Below are 17,719 nucleotides of genomic sequence, written 5' to 3'. Positions count from 1 at the left end.
GTACTACATATACTAAAACTAAAATTACAGTAAAAGAGATTTACAAAATTAACCTACATTATTTTGGATTGCATTTACAAAAATTTGTAATTTTTCCTTGTCTCACTCTTGTTTTTAAATCCGTGTGAAGTTCTGTGTATTCTTGCATGGCATCTTCAATTTTGCTCTTAAAAATTAAGCTACAATTCAAAGATGGATCAGCATCTATAAAAAACTGGATAAGATCATGGGATAGTTTAATGCCTTCGGTAAGCGTTTTGACAATTAACTGTTTTCTAGGGATTTTCTACCTCTTCACGTTCATACTCTATCCGCGCCATTAAATCGTTTAATATTTTTATTTTTTTAATGTCACTAAATAATGTAATGTACGTGAATAGAGAAAATTTTAGTCGCAAATATAGAAAAGACATCGCAAAATATTGCACCACGAACAACGAAATCGCGAATAAGAAGATTTCACTGTATTTCCTTTCAACACCACATTTCAAGGCCGCTAAGTTTTCTTTTCTGCATTTCCTAATTTTTTTTGTATTTTTTAACACAAACATTCATAAAATTATCTTTCTAATTCTTCTATCAGTATTGGAAATTAGCTTCTTTTCCATATAAAAGTTTTCAATTATACTCCCAGTCTGAAATAACTGTTTATTTATTACAATTTGACAAATAAATCTAGTAAACTGCTTTATCTACTGGATTATTAAGAATAATCATAAGAAATTTAAACCCATAGTAAATTACTTATTACAAATAGTTTTATTAGTTCCACAACCTCTGGTTCAAAAGAACATTCTACATGTAAAAAATGATAAATTTTTTGTTAGTGTAAAAAAGTTCAAAGATCAATGAACACCTACCAAAGTATATAGAATGGCAAATAGGGTGTAATTAGGGGTTAAGGTTTTGGTTATACTGTACTTTTTTGATAATCTATAATGCTTAGTTAGATTTTAGAAAGAACCCTGTTATCATGTTACAACAGTTTTTTAAGAAATCTAATAATACAATTTTACAATTAAATTATTAAAATGGACACCACAAGTACAAATTTTTTTATTATGAAATAATATTTTAAGTAAAAAAAAATCTTTCAGTTGAAGATCATTTTTCTTTCATTGATTTTTTTTATTATATTCCTAAAAACAAAAAAATATATAGCATTAAATTAACACTTATGTTACAGAGAAATTCAGAGAAGACAACAATTTTTTTTTCTTTTACTTATAGAAATCTACAGCAAGATAAATTTTTAAAAACTAAACGCATGCAGCCATTTCCTATTAAGAGAGATGATTCAACTTCTAAAATCAATTCGTTTGTTTTTACTTACAAGGTTCCACTATTTCAGCCAGAACAATTCATTAAGTCTTTAATAAGCCAACAGTCCAATCAGAGACACAGCATTTGTTCAAGAATCCTAACCTCAATTAAAAGAGAATATAACAACCCATCTTGCTACTGAACAAAATTAATTTATATAAAATTGAAAATTACACTAAAGTTAGACTTAAAAAATACTACAATAAATTAGAAAAATATCATTAAATAAAATAACAAGACATATAAATTAAGGGTTTTTCATAAGTCACAAGGCAGATAAAAACACACGTAATTTTGTCATTTTATTTACATTTTAAATTCTACTAACACAAACCACCTACTACAGAATATTGAGATAACACATTTCTTACCTTAATCTTATCAATTACTTTTGCAGGACCTGTAGCCTTAGTCATGATTGAATTCATTTGATTAAATAACGCATTAAAATAAAAATATAAAAATAAACATTATACAATATCACTAAAATAAAGTTAAGAAAGTTTAAAATAAAATAAAATCAGATAATTCTTTTGTTTATAAAACCCAGAAATTCCTGACTTTTTACTTCCTTGTATGAAGAAAGAAAGTACTGTGATCAGGAAAAATTTCTGTCTACAGATTTCATCTCCTTTTTTTATTTTTTTTACTTTTGTTTACTTCCTTGTACAAAGTAAAGGAAGTATTGTGCTCACAAAACATTTTGGTTTTCATATTTCAATGGAAATATCCATTCTGGCCATCCCTGAATCCATTTAACAAGTTTTGGTGTGATATCTGTACATATGTATGTATGTATGTATGTGCGTATGTATCTCGCATAACTCAAAAACGATCATCCGTAGAATGTTAGTATTTTGGCACACTAGAAATCTAAAACTTTTGTTAATCAGCAACTAATAAAGGTACGAATAATACTGATCTAATAATACTAGTAATAAAGGAGCTTTTACTCCATCCTAATATTTCATGTAAGATTGTTGAATTAATAATTTGTATAAATATTTGATTTAATAAAAACTAATATTTCAGCTAAACTAATATTAATTCTATAACTGTCCACTTTATTACAGAATTGGAGGATCGTAGCTCACTTCCAAATGAAATAAGTTTAAATGAAGTGCAGCAAAAAAATGTAAATATGTAATTTAATAGGAGTACAAGGAAGTCCACATCAGACTTTTTTACAATTAACTTCACGCTTTTCCCATAATTAACATTATTTTTCCTCATTCCATGAAAAGATGTTTAACAGATTATTACTACACTTCAGCTTTTCTCATAAGATAATTGAAGGAAAAAAAATTTTACTTCTAGATCTTCATTCTTTCATAAAAATTGGGAAATGTCAATTTTAAAAAATTTAATTTAAAATTAACAATTTTCTTGGAAAAAACCAATATTTAAGAATTAGAAAGAAATCTAAAAAAAAAAAAATTGAACAGATAAAACACAGTTGCACAATAATGTAATAAAAAAATAACTGAATATAGTGAAGTGACAATTGAGGAAGATATCCACCATTAGATTACACAAAACATCAACCAGAACGAACTTACACGAGATGTTAGTGGGGAAGAGATGAAAACTTTACAAAAAATAATAGAAGAGATCCTAAAATTTTATAAAATAATATGACCATTTCTGAATTGTCCAAATACCAAAATCTTATTTTTCCTTGAATAATACCTTCTTTTTAACAGAAGCAATTTCTTCAATAAGTTCTGCTTTCTCTTCTTTCAATGATTTTAATTCCTTTATTAGAGAGTCATATTGATTTTTTGATAAATTACAAATATTACTACTGGTGATACCAGTTTTATAAAAATCCGAATGAGATGAGACTTGAGTAGGATATGTGTTATGTGAAGACTGTTGTTTATCGTCACTGCTTCCACTTCTTGATGATATGTAATCTTTTTTATAATCTTTCTTTAAACCTAAAAAAACAGAAAATGTTATTAAATCATTTTGATTTATATTATTTCATTACTTAAATATTGCAACCTATGTTTATTTCTACATCAACTTATAAGCATACTTTAGTCTAAAATATAATATAAAACAAAACAATTTTTAGGAAAAAAAAATTGGTTGTCAAAGGCTTTTCTAAAAAAACAGCAACGTTCTCTTGTGTCATAACAGACAGTATAACTATTTTTACACTACACATCTGAGAAAGTACTTTATTATGTTTCAATTTCTATTTCTTAATAAATTACTTGGAAATGAGAAAATAACAGATAATCTAATTAGATTTCCTTTTAGAGAACTAACACTATTCTGCTGATGAGTAATTAAATAACAGCAGGAATAACCCTGAATTTTTATTCATACCTTTGTTAATATATACTTAAAATATCAATATGAAGCATTAATGTTTTTAAAATTATTATTATATTTGATACAGATTTTAGTTATTTATTATCTTCACGTCGTTACATCACTTTTACATCAGATTGATTTTTTTAATGAAATAATAAGGGCTACAATCAATTTTCTCCTCTTTTAATTATAACTCTGTACATTAAACTGCTGCTATAATCAAAGTTTTACTATGATTTTCCTTGCTCCTTCCAAATAAATGACAGAGCAGTTCATTTTTTTCTCTACAGGAAAGCAAAACCTCCATTCTTTATGTCATCTATATAGAGTTCATTTTAAGAGTATTACCATTGGAATATCTTAAACAAGAAAAGCTAACAACTTTAAATGAGGAATTCTTTGTGCTCGATCTTTGAGTACAATAAAATACTCTATTGGGAACTTTAAAATCTCCACCACTTTTCCAATATCGCAACACACTTAATTTTTTTTTATAGTAATCACCAATTCTTATAATATTTTCAAATTGAACGCATAATTCTAAGATATTTTTATTCTTCAACATTTTCCCCCTAAATTTAACCGTTCAGGAGCTATAATTCAAATGAGGTAGAGACTTCAAATATGCCAATTAGGTATTTTTAATCCCCTCAAAAATCTAAGAAAGTTTCCCATTAAAAATTTTTGTAGCTTTTCTAGCTTATAAGATCCCAACAGTGACACACCTAAGATAAACTCCCTATTTAATGTATAATTATGATCTAATAAAGTATTTATTTATTTACTTATTTATAGACACATAATAGATATAATAAAATATGTTATGATATTTGTTCACAATTTTGATCAAACCATTGGTATCACAAGGAAAAAATTTCAAACTATATGAATAAAGTTTCCTCTAAATGAAAGCATGACTAATTAAATTATAGTTCAACTGGATATTTACACATGTCTCATGTACCTAAATGCAGACAAGGGTGTTTCTTCATTAGGAGAAATAGTCTATTCTTGGTGGCTCTTCAGATTCTAAAGTAAAAATAGATTTAGGGCATTATATATTTGAACTGGTCATTGCAATATCACTGAACAGTATTCAGGTGATTCTGGCCTAGATAAGATTGTCCTGTCTATTCTTGGTGGCTCTTCAGATTCTAAAGTAAAAATAGATTTAGGGCATTATATATTTGAACTGGTCATTGCAATATCACTGAACAGTATTCAGGTGATTCTGGCCTAGATAAGATTGTCCTGATCTCATGAGGGGTTGTGTGCGAGATGAGAATCTGTTGCTAGGAGAGATATCTTGAATGTATTAGCAGTAAGTGGGGTCATTTGTCTTATGTCATGGTTCCTCCTTGTGTAGATCATTTTTTGTAAACACCTGCCTGTTCTTCTTGATTTTTCACTTACTAAAAATGGCCACCACAAGTAAACTGCTTAATTAAAAAATTTAAAAAAATAGTTTTAAGGTCCTGAAATATGTAGGAAACAAGGGTAAGTTTCAATTTTTCTTAATAGGTCAAGCAACCAGCTTGTTTTTTTGGGGCACTTCATCAAATGGATTGACCCTTTTTTGATTGAAGGCAATGAGAACAATGAGGGATCTGTTGAGAGACTGAAGCACACCCTTAACGTGATTAGATGAAGTTCTAAAGCCTGGGAAGAGATCTCACAATCACACTCGTCCAATCCTGGAAGATCTTACTTGATCACCAAGGTGATAAATATTATTTTACATGTTTATATGCTTAATATTTTTAACAAATAATATACATTTTGATAAAACTTATATATATGGAGATATAACGGACTGAAAAATAAAAATTGCCGCCATTTTGTGCTGCCATATTACTTACGTCCTGTTTTTTTTGTTAATTTTAAACTTTATTACAAAGACACTTACAAAATATTAATATGATTCCTCTATCCAAACTCGAAATATAAAAATTACAAAATGGCGGACAGGTGGAGAACGAAGGAGAAATTGCCATTTTTCCTAATGATATTTTTTGTTTACTTTTACAAGCAGAATCTAAAAAGAAGTATAGCCAGCTCACCATTTTAGAAACACCCTTTGTAAACACCCATTATACATATATATAAATTAGAACATAAAAGTATATGAATGTTAACAAAAATATAAATTGAATAATTTTTATGACTGGTGTAAATGACAATTTCTGTATTTATACAAAATAAAGATAACATACCAGAATTAGAAACATTTTTTTTAATTCCTTTAAGATTTAATATTTTTTGTCCTTTAGTAGCTAGTTCAACATTAAGCTGATGGATTTTACTTAAATGTTGATTGCAGATAAATTCTAAATCTGTATTAATGTTTTCCAAAGTTCGTACTCGATTCTTCAATTCTAAAAGAAAGAAAGAAAGAAAAGAAAAATAATAATAACACAATAAAATATAGACATAAATGTATTTATATAAATAAATCTTTTAAATTCTTTTCAACAATAGAAAACATTCATACATGAACACACTGAATTGAAGTTTAAACTTATAAAAAGCAATAAATTTAAAAGGAACTATTTCTGAATATGTAGAAATTTGTTTTTATCTGATCTTTTAAGAAATGTAACATAGCTTTATCTGTAAGAATATTTATTTTCTGTACCTTTTCAGCATGGGCAAGACAATAAACTAATCCATTCTGAGAAAGTCCCTTAGTAGAATTATTGTCTCCTTCATTTCTTTCTGATGGAACTTCAATTATTTACATTAGATATAACTAAAACTACAACAGCAATTATACTGACTTCATTTGGAGTACCAATCTGGCACCTTTAATAGCCAGCAGGATAGCTTCTATACGGAGCTTAGTGTAATAGTGCCAATAAACTGCGACTTTATTTCTTATCCAGGAGTTCTGTAAAAAGCCCAACTACTGGTTGAGATGTCTACTTAATAAAACCAAACCTCATATTCCCTCCAAAATCTAATCTACTCATAACCTTCAATATAAAAAATATAATTCTACACACTTTTGTTTAGGTACTGAAATTTCAATTAAAAAAAATTTTGTTTTTAAATAACACACTGAAAACTAAAATTATAATTATAAATAACAGTAAATCCAGAAAACTTAAAACTGGAAAACAATAGCATAATATATAAAAATTCTTTGAAATTTCAAATCACAAATTTTAGAATCTATAGTACCAACAAAATGCGCATTTATGAGCAAAAATGGCCAGAAGCAATGTATAAGGCATCATGTGATAAAATGATAGAAAGGAAGGTTATTTGGGTGTGTTATTTGTTGTAGAGAGGTGACAAAAAGGTGAATATTATTCTTTTGTTTAAATATAATGTTCATCAGTAGTTAAAACTGAATATTTTTCTATTTTTCATTTGCCTAAATATGGGGGGGGGTTTACCAGAAGTCATCTTTTAGACCCTCTATATCTGATTACATATCATAGTTATCAGTTTGGTCTTTGTCAGGATTCCACTGATGCAAATGCATCGGCAGACGTTTCAATCAGACTGTTTACTCAACTTTACTGTTGCCTTCATAATTAGTCTTCTTCTAATTTCTACTTTAATTTGTAACCCTGTCAACTAACTGATTAACTGTTTGTTTCATGAAAGCACAATCACCCCATGCCTACCTCTTACACCAAAAGACACAAAATAGCAATTTTCCAAAACTAAATTTTAAATTAGACTGTACAGTCATCTATTTTTGAGTCAACTAGAAACATCTAAATTCTATTTTCATATCTTTTAAAAAATGTTGATCGCATCAACAAGAATTTTGTCCTATAGATACCTAAATTCACCTCTTAATTTTTCAGACAGTTAAGAAATTCTAACAAAAAGCAAGCTCCTCTACATAGTCTGCTTTCAGGAACAATGTCAATGCCTTCATCCTTCCACACCACAGCTCCATCATAGATTACCTAAAACAATCTAACAATCCTTTTTGAAAATGTTTCTAATTTCTGGTAAGAGCATCAGAGGTCTAGAAAAAGAGCTTATGGTGGGGTCCTTGTCTCCATCCTTAAATAGAAGTTTAAGAATACCTTTTATCTAACAAACAGAGAAAAAACCCCAATCCATCAAACAACAATTCTCCCTTAACCCATACTGCGGGGAATTGAATTCTCAGTGGCAGCAATGAAAGCCAGAGAAAAATTCTCTGCCAGGTCCTATTAATTGTATATCATCCAGACACGGAGTCTAGCAGAAAGAATGTTAACAGACTTTGGCCAGTCCAGTAAAATACAATAAAAGTCAATCCTTTCTGTCACATACCTCTGATAAATTGTCAGAAATAAAAAGTTACATCGTAGGAGAAAGAGAGTCACACTGTACCTTGTTTGGCATGTCTCCACATCCTCTCAACAATTTTTGAATAAATACAAGATTACAAATTTATATTTAGGATTCACAATTCTACATAATAATCATTACTTTACATACAACTGTACACTTTATGCTTATCTCAAATAACAGTCGTACCTAGTACCTGGGAAGGATGCACTCCTTTATAACAGACAACTCTACCGTTGTTATCATTTCAAATCAACAAAAAACAATCTCTTGTCTGCAGACACCACCAAAGACGATTGTGGTAAAAATGTACCCAACATAACTTTTTTCTGAAAATCGGTCTCTTCAATTTACACTATTTTGCCTGAATCTCTTATTTTTATTTGGTTTTAAGACTATGAAATAAAACTGCATACATATAACTGCATAAATCTTCAGCAGTGATTGATTTTTAGTTCTTACTCATAAGATTTAATTAACTGTTGTTGACTTCTTAGCTGAACAATGAATAAAAAAAGGTTATCCTAAATACGAATTCTTATGGATAGATAACAAAAAATTCTTAAATTTAATAAAACTGACCATCAAGTGAGTATAAAAAAAAAGCATGATGTAGTGACACTTAATTTACAAATACATGGAATGGCCATAGAAATGTCTAAGAAATGTATCTAATAATGCTACACCAACAACTGAAAGTAAGGGACTAGGATCCTTTGCAATAACAATTTGCCACAAAAACAAGTATTGTAAAAACATATATTACATTACGCATGAATAATCAAATTTTTGCTATTTAATATTTTACCATGGTGAAAATTATTTAAAATAACAAAAAGAACAACTGATCAAAACAGACCTCAAATTAACACGAGTGCAGTAGGCATTCATCAATGTAGCACAATTCAATGGGAAATAAGAAAAAATTCAAATTATATAAATCTTTTTATAAAAATATTAAATTATAACAAATTAATTTTTTAATTTAATTTTCACTTAAGAAAATTACCTTTTTGCTGTTTTTCAGCACCCTCACGTTCCTCAATCAATCGCTGATGAAGTGAATTACATTCTTTTATCAACCTGGCATTGTCACTTTTATAAGGTTCAACACCATATTGTAATTCCCCAAATTTCTAAAAAAAAAAAAAGTAATAATGATACGTAAAAATTTTATTCTAGTGTATTTAAGTTACCAAGAGATATGGAAAACTTCTTAGAATCCAGATATATAAAATACAAATTACAAGAGAATTAAGTAAAAAAGGAAAATTTTTAAATTTAATAAAAGATTTTCAGATTCTTTAGAAAATCTTAAAACACCAATATGAATGTGTTAATAGAAGAAATCAGTTACAAAAAACAACCGTAATTTGAATATTTCAAATTTTTTTGCAATTTTTTCAAGTTTCAAAACATTCAAAAACATTTTCAAAATCTCTACAAACTAAATCAGCTTACAACAAAATGAACCATTTAAACAGCATAGTTCAGTGGATGAATAAAATTAAAACTCAGTAAATTCTTATACTTACAAGTTTAAGTTTTTATTTAAACTGATGCAATGTAACATTAAATAATTCTAAAAGTAAACGTTCATAAATTAAGTTAATAATTAAAATGCTAGAAATAAAAGTCAAGTAAATACTCAAATTTTTACAACTTTGTCACACCTGTATTTTATCTTTTTATTTTGTCCCTGGTGGGAAAGTTAATGAATTTGTATGATATAAGCAGTCATAGATACTGGCACATAGTAATTCCTGATTATTGCAGACAATAATACTCCTCAAGTAAAAATTGTATTTTAATTTTCAAATATTCAACTATTATCAACTGAGGATAATAAGAAAATGAAATTTGATGCGAAGCATTTAAATTATTATAAAAAAAAAGGGAATATGGTACTTCTACTTATTAAGAAAATGAAATTTGATGTGAAGCATTTAAATTATTATAAAAAACAGGAATATGGTACTTCTACTTATTACTGAATACATCAGTGACCTAGGATTTCAAACTGATACAGTAGCAGTAAGGAGCTGGAAAGAATTCAGCTAGCCACAAGTTGCTAGAATAAACACAGTATTCGTTTGATAGGCTGGTAATGTATTTGGTTCAGAATATCGCTCTGGTTCCAATTAAATGTAAACAAGATAAATTAGAGTGGAAAATCACATCCTTTCAAAGGATGCAATCTCTGGCCAATCTCTGTGGTGGGGTGGTAGCATCTCAGTCTTTCGTCCAGAGTCGCAGTTTCAAATCCTGGTCAGGCATGGTATTTTTCACACGCTATAAAATACTATTTCCGTACTCCCATATACAAACCTCTAATCCTATTCCGTGGTGAATTAATTCGTCAAAGAAAAAAAATAGTGATAATTTATTGGACATTTCCATATGTCAAATTTAATAAGGGTTAAGGATGAACTCTTTTTCCTTTTTTTTGTTTCCCTTTTCATAAAGATGAATTTGTATTATTGTTTCTTATCCTTCCTGAGCCAGTGTACTAGGTGTCACTTATGATCTATTTACATTTTTATCTCATATGGTATTCTATAATTACATAATTAAAAATGGCTTATGATGTCTATATGTAATATTATTATATACTTATATGTATAGTAACTGTACTACACTTCCATATGAAGAATCATGTACAGTAGTTAAAAAAAAACATAATCTAAATTGATAATTTATACTTGCAGTATTTTTTCATTGTAGGCATAATATAAAAATATTCAAATAACACACAGATTTAATGTTACAATGACTGTTGTTAGTGATTTTTACTTCACTTCATCATCCAAACCTGGATGATGATTTTCTCTTGTTTCATAACATTTGAGGCCACTTTCATAATATATATTAATTAAATTTTGAAATCTCTCTTTCAAAGTTAACCGTCAGTTCATCAAGTATGTGAAGATTGTTCTAAAAAACATACACTTAAAAATCTACAAAAGAAAAATCTAGTAGTGTAAGTTCTAGAATGCCTGAGCCACAAATCTTCTGAGATAAAATTATCTCAATAATTGTTACAAGAGAGCTATTGGTTTCATTAGTAGTGTGATAGATAGTAGCAACTTCCTGAGACCAACAGTTTCATTCATTTTTTTCTAATTGTACAATAAATTGTTCAATAAGACACCAGAAACCTCACCACTTACATTAAAAAAAAATGTAATAAATAACCTAATAACAGTGGTGGAAGATTGTTCACCAAACATATCTACTGATATTCTTAGATAGTAACATACATGTTCCAACATATAAAAATAAGTTGAAATACATTTGCAAATTTTCCTTAAGATAATTAAGTAAAATATGTATTTGAGAACAAATTCTCAGTTGAAATAAATATATAATAATGAGTAAATGAAAACTCTTATTCAGATTAAACGCAAGGGTATAAACAAGAGTAAACACTCCAAAGTTCTTATATATTTTTATTTGCCTCATGGACAGAATTCTACTATAGATTAACAATACATACAAAACAAATAAATTCAACCTAATCAACCAGCAGACAGAGTTTGATAATGATGCTCTGATCAAAGCTACTACAGATAGCAGCAGCACTTTACATTATATTAGAGCAGTATTGTATCTAGTAGCTAGCCACAAGGATGTTTTAAATATATTTTAATTATCGACTACACGTATTTTATATATGTTGTGACTTTTTGATGTGTAATTTTTAAAAATTTTTAGGCAACTGAGGATGAGGAATTCCTGAAAAGCATTATTGTTGTATAAAAGAAAATAATAAAAATGACGAAATACAGTAAGAGCTCTTATTTGTTTCTGTACTGTGGTGGATTGTTGAATTTTATATTGCTTTTGAATTAGGATAATAATAATGTAATTATGCCCTATAAGGCAAACAACAAATAAAACTACATGAATTCATTTGTGCTAAGGACAGAAAGAAAATATATAAATTGGTGAACACACCATTATGCCTTTATCATTATTCCCTTAATTAACACATTTTTACATAACTAAAGATATTTAATTTTGGGTACTTCTACATTAACCGGCAAGCATATTTTTTTTTACATACAACTCCACTACAAGCAATTCATTCCTGAATTTATTATTTAAATAATCAAAACATTATTGCTAATTAGTCGAGGTTAGCAAGCAAAGTGAGCATATGTTATATTTCTTCAGATTATGTTGATTCCATGTACTGACAACTTGTGCATATATCAACATAATCTTCTTCTTCTTTCTTTTCCTGTTTAGCCTCCGGTAACTACCGTTTAGATAATACTTCAGAGGATGATATGTATGAGTGTAAATGAAGTGTAGTCTTGTACATTCTCAGTTCGACCATTCCTGAGATGTGTGGTTAATTGAAACCCAACCACCAAAGAACACCGGTATCCACGATCTATTCAAATCCGTGTAAAAATGACTGGCTTTACTAGGACTTGAATGCTGGAACTCTCGCCTTCCAAATCAGCTGATTGGGGAAGACGCGTTCACCACTAGACCAACCCGGTGGGTTATATCAACGTAATCTAACCAAACCTACGTTCACTAACCTCATAGAATTAACATTAAATATATAAATTATGATGGTACTTTAAATAAAAAATTCAGTAATTACTGTTTATGATCAAGTCATATATAAAAAAAAAAAATATGTGTGCCGATTAATACACAAGTACCATTTTTTTATATATTTCTTAATAATTCTGTCATAATTAATGTTTTTCAATATAGTTTTATATTGCCATGCTCTGCATAAGACCAGTGATAACAAAATTAGGATGAGGGATAGCATATTTAAAAAAATAAAAGAAAATTCATAATAATCGTAAATGGTAATTACGCTGGTCAACAAAATTTAATATTTTGTTCGTTAAATGAGAGTGAATGGCTGATTCTTATCGTATTTTTTATGCTGATTTCATATATATATTAATAATTTTTTTTTTCTATAGAGCTCAGTTTTTTTTATAATTGAAATTTCTTTTGAAACAAAAGTGTATGGTGAACATTAATATGACAATACATTACATACATTTTTTACTCGCCTAGAATGTATTTCTTTTGGATTTTCTGCTGTAATTTGCTGTAGGTAGATTCCAACAGTAGTCAGCTAACATTTCTGGGTTAAATTTTCTCAAGTATCATGTTTTCGTTGTAGATATCTCCTGGTGAAAACGTTCTCCATGTTCATCCAAACGTGAATGTAAGAAATGGATTTTGATTAACATGTTACACCCAATACTTTGTAGTTTTGAAGGACTTCACTCAAAAGTTCTCTAGTTACTGGCCTTATGATTTCCAAGGAGGTTGTTTACATTTTGCAATGATTTCCATGCAGCAACTTACAAGTCATTGAAAAAATCTTCAAATGCTGAATCACTCATTAGTTTTCTTATTTGTGCTCCAACAAATGTATATTCCTTTATTTTTGCATCGCTTATAGTTTTTTAGAAACCGAAACCCTGCACCATTACGATCCATTGATTGCTTTAACAAATTTTTTTAATAAACCAAGCTTAATGTATAGTAGCAGAAGATTAAACTTTTTGACAACATTCTTCTCTCCTAGTGAGTACCTCTCTCTTTGGCCACTGTTCTTTTATGTAATGGTTTTTCCTATCCTCGTTCTTCCATTCGCACAAAAAGCAACAGAACTTAGTGTATTCAAGTGCAATCCAAGTAAAAACACTATCACTTTCAGATCTCCACAAATATGCCATAAATATTTCTCATACTAAATCCTGCTGAATACAAGTTTCATATTTTCATAAAACTCCTTAGAGAATGCTAATGGTATTGATGAATATTTATTTCCAATGTGAACTAGAACATCTTTCAAACTAAGTTTTGACGAATTAATAAAGTCACCATTCATCACGATGGTGCACATGTCCCAAATCTTCCAGTAATGAGTTCACATCATTACAGTATACTAAATTTTTGTACTGAGAGAACAAATTTTCAAATTCTGACTGTCACAGAAAGCACTTATTTTGGCATTTTTTTTATTGTAAGATGCTATCCTTTCAATCTTGCTGCCAATACCTCTGTTTGATTCTTTGATTAATTTAGATCACAAATTTTTTTTACACAAAAATAACAGTCTGTGGTGTGATCTTTCGGTTCTCTCCAAACCATTGGAAATACGTTCACTTTACTGAACAACATACACCCACATATACAAAAGCCAGCTACAAAACTGAATGTAGCACATGTGAGAACTCGCACTTGAATTAGAATTAAAAATATTTCTCTAATCTGTACAACAGTGTATAAGTAAATAACACAACAAAAATAACTGAGTGGATGATATGTTTATATTAAGATGAAAATAGGAAGAATAGGTCACATTTTTGTTCATTTTAATTAGTGAGTAAATAATAAGCATAATAACTAATGTCTAACAAATCAATGGGACAACAACAAATAAACAAACGCTATTTATTTGAAAAATAATATAATAAAATAGATTCACAAAATTCTATACTTATGGAGTTCATACATGATACTACCTGAAAATAGGAATAGCAGTTACAAAAAAAACAAAGCCTGATAAAAGAATTGTGATTCCATATTTGAAATCAGAATGAAAAATACTAAAAGAATCAGTTATTCACTCTTATTTAACAAAATCATTGTTGATAAGTGTTATTAGTAAAATCAATCAAGCCAGGCTTAGAAAAAATTGTTTATTTTGTTATGTAAATGTGTATATACTCACAAAAGAATAAGTTAAAAAGTATAACTTGTTAACAACTTGAAACAGTACAAAATATATAATACTTGTAGTAGCAAAAATACATGAAATTTTCATATAAATTGCCACCCACGGTTCATTTTTTTTTTATAACTGTAGAAAAAGATAAATATATAATAAAACATTAACACCAATATAAAAGTTTGTAAAACATAACACAAATAATTTTAAAATAGATAAATAGATAAAACACAATAACATTTTTCAAAACACTTCATTTGCAACATATGATTTTTATTATTTACTTTTTATAAATAAATGATATTAAATGAAAAACATCAGCTGTAATAATAAAGATAAAACAATAAGTATAGTTAAGAAATTATAATATTACAACATTTAGAAACAAATTAAAGTAAACTATAGTTCAAACTTTACATTTAACAGAATCGAGATAAAAAGAAATAAGGTACTGGAGTTTATTAAAATAAGTTCATAAAAAGAGGAATTTAGCCAGAACAGCTAATATTTTAAAAATAAGTAAGTGGAATAAGAGAAAAATAATTTTAAAAATGAAAGGCTCATAAGCAAGTTTATTCAAAACATGCGAAAAAGGGTTGAGAAAATTATAAATATATTTAACTAAAAGAATTAGACAACAAAATAACAATACATTCCATTGGTAATTATTACACATATCGCTCATAAAACAGTTTTAAAAAATTACATAACGATGTGCTAATATCACCATATCATGTGTAAAGATGATGACCACTTGACAAGAATGTTTTTTGTGATAAGAGTTCTAAAAAACCATGGCCATCTCAACAACCCAGACTAAAACCAGGACAGAATGGTGGTAAGAGAAACAGGAGGGCCAATCCCAAATGAAATTGTATACAGCCATGGTAAAAAAAGAAACTACAATATAACAATAAATAAGAAAATAAATTCAATAACATCTCTGAGAAAAAATGTAAGATAATCTAATCTACTTAAGACTAATAAGTAAACAATTTTGCATTAATTTAATATCTTATTACAGGCATTGTTAATAAAAATTTAATGATTTCTTACCTAGTAACTTTAAACATGTAAAAACGCAAAGTTTTATAAGCAACGTAAAAAGAATAAACATTCAAATTGTCAATGAAAAATTGCTATAAACTGAAAATCTACAAGCTATACAAATTACAATTAATTATTATAAAATTTTATTATAGAAAACTTCCTATTTGACTACCCATTAAAAATGATTCCTGGAATATCACGACTACACTTTTACTTCTCAATTGCTGGGAAAGATAAAACAGGCAATGACACCAAAACAATGAAGGAAGTGAATAAGAAACTGTGAAGGAATCCATCATATAAAAGTTTCTTGCTATTCCAAAACTTCTGCAGTGATTAATTTACGTAAAGACCACCATTAAATAAGGTACTGCTTCAGAGGATGAGATGAATGATTTTTACCGTATGTAAGTGCCATGCCTGATCAGGATTCGAACCCAGGACCTTCAGATAAAAGGAAAGGATAATGACTTAGTATTATTCCAGGTAACTGAAATCTTTGTTTCATTCAATGTTGTAACTTTTGGATGCCTAGTATTGGTCTCCTGTAAAAAAAGGGCATTTCTCTCTGTTAGCAGAATAGCTAAAAAATACTGGAAAAGTACTCAATACAGTGTAATATGCAAATATAATATAAAAGAACTGAAGTTTTACTATATCACAAGCTTAGCATGCAACAAATACAACAAAAAAAATTAAAAAACTTACCTCTAATGTTTCTTGTGCAATGCTTTTATAATGTTTAAGACTTTCAGTAGTATGTAAAAGATCAGCTAATAAATGTTCAACTAAAAGCAAAGAATCAATACCTAATGGTTGTCTGTAACCTAATGTATCCAGTTTTTCTCTAATATCTTTATATCGTTGCTCGGTTAAACCCATCTTAACTAGTATTATTAATCAAAAGAATATCACACTGCTTTATTTCTGTATAAAAATAATAATTTTGTATAATAAAATAATTTACTCTATATAATTTTCATTAAAAAGGTAATTCAATTTAATAGTTCATTAATTTTCTTTTCCTTTTATAAAGCTGCATAATTTCTTCTGTATGTGAATAATTATTGTAAAACCTGAAATAAAAAATTAAATACTAATAAAACTGGAATTATAATTACAACTTTAATTCTTTTAATTAAATTTTTTTATCAACAAAGAATACAATAGTCATTAGACAATAAATGTCTACAGCAGGATGTGAAATTGCACCTGTTTTATAAATTTAATGATCAATGTTAGCAGGTTTATTAAACACAAAAAGCTTTGGCAGTTTAAATTTTAACTTATTGACACAATTTAAATAGCGGAATTCACCAAGTATTCCAGATGTTTGGACATCAGGTACCTTACTCAATATCAATAAATTTATTAACAATTGTTTGAATCAATTCAATTTTATTTTCTCTTTAAATCAAATTCATTTACTGTATATCATATTCATAACGTATCATGTTAAATTTTCAGTTAATGTTTAAATTTCAATATTTATCATAACAAAAATTTTACTGCAGTTTCATCCTACAATCATTAAATGTTTATGATAAATCCTACCACCCTTTTTATATTTTGTAAATTTTACACAGAAATTCATTATTACATGCACCACACCTATTTTTTCATAACTTACCTATATAATTTTTATTGAATACTCTGTAACTTACATGGCATCCAGCCTTCCATCAGGAAGTTCCCAGGTTTTATTTTTAGTATATAAATAATCTTGGTTTTAGTTTTAGATTAAAATGAGATTATCACATTACTCCATATTATAAAACACTGAAATTTCTAAATTTTAACAAATCCTGTATGTATCATATATTGGTACTAGCTTTTAGAATTCTGTCAAATAAATTACTCTCGTCATTCAGAAAAGTTGTTTTTAATTCTAATACTATCTGCAGGGATTCTCAGCATAATTCATTATAATTATTTTGTGTCATACATGAACAATACTTCACATTACATCATGCAAATATTTGTAACATTTTGAACAGTTTGCCT

The 17,719-nt window shown here is 28.0% G+C and overlaps 1 protein-coding gene across 2 annotated transcripts in view; it reads right to left on the bottom strand.

Annotated features, from left to right (window-relative positions):
* Positions 1-17,719, bottom strand: part of LOC142332354 (uncharacterized) — a 195,975-nt gene that overhangs the window by 175,538 nt on the left and 2,718 nt on the right. For both annotated transcript variants that reach the window (XM_075378758.1, XM_075378759.1), the window contains exons 2-5: positions 16,424-16,791; positions 8,954-9,080; positions 5,862-6,023; positions 3,013-3,263 (exon numbers count right to left, since the gene is read on the bottom strand). In XM_075378758.1, the coding sequence (XP_075234873.1) occupies positions 3,013-3,263; positions 5,862-6,023; positions 8,954-9,080; positions 16,424-16,597 (714 nt within the window). In that variant the 5' untranslated portion in view covers positions 16,598-16,791. The remainder of the gene's footprint in view (positions 1-3,012; positions 3,264-5,861; positions 6,024-8,953; positions 9,081-16,423; positions 16,792-17,719) is intronic.

This window comes from Lycorma delicatula, chromosome 11, assembly GCF_047948215.1.
Source record: "Lycorma delicatula isolate Av1 chromosome 11, ASM4794821v1, whole genome shotgun sequence".
Lineage (NCBI taxonomy): Eukaryota > Metazoa > Arthropoda > Insecta > Hemiptera > Fulgoridae > Lycorma > Lycorma delicatula.
The sequence above is the reverse complement of the archived record's forward strand: the minus strand, read 5'-3'. Positions and strand labels throughout refer to the sequence as shown.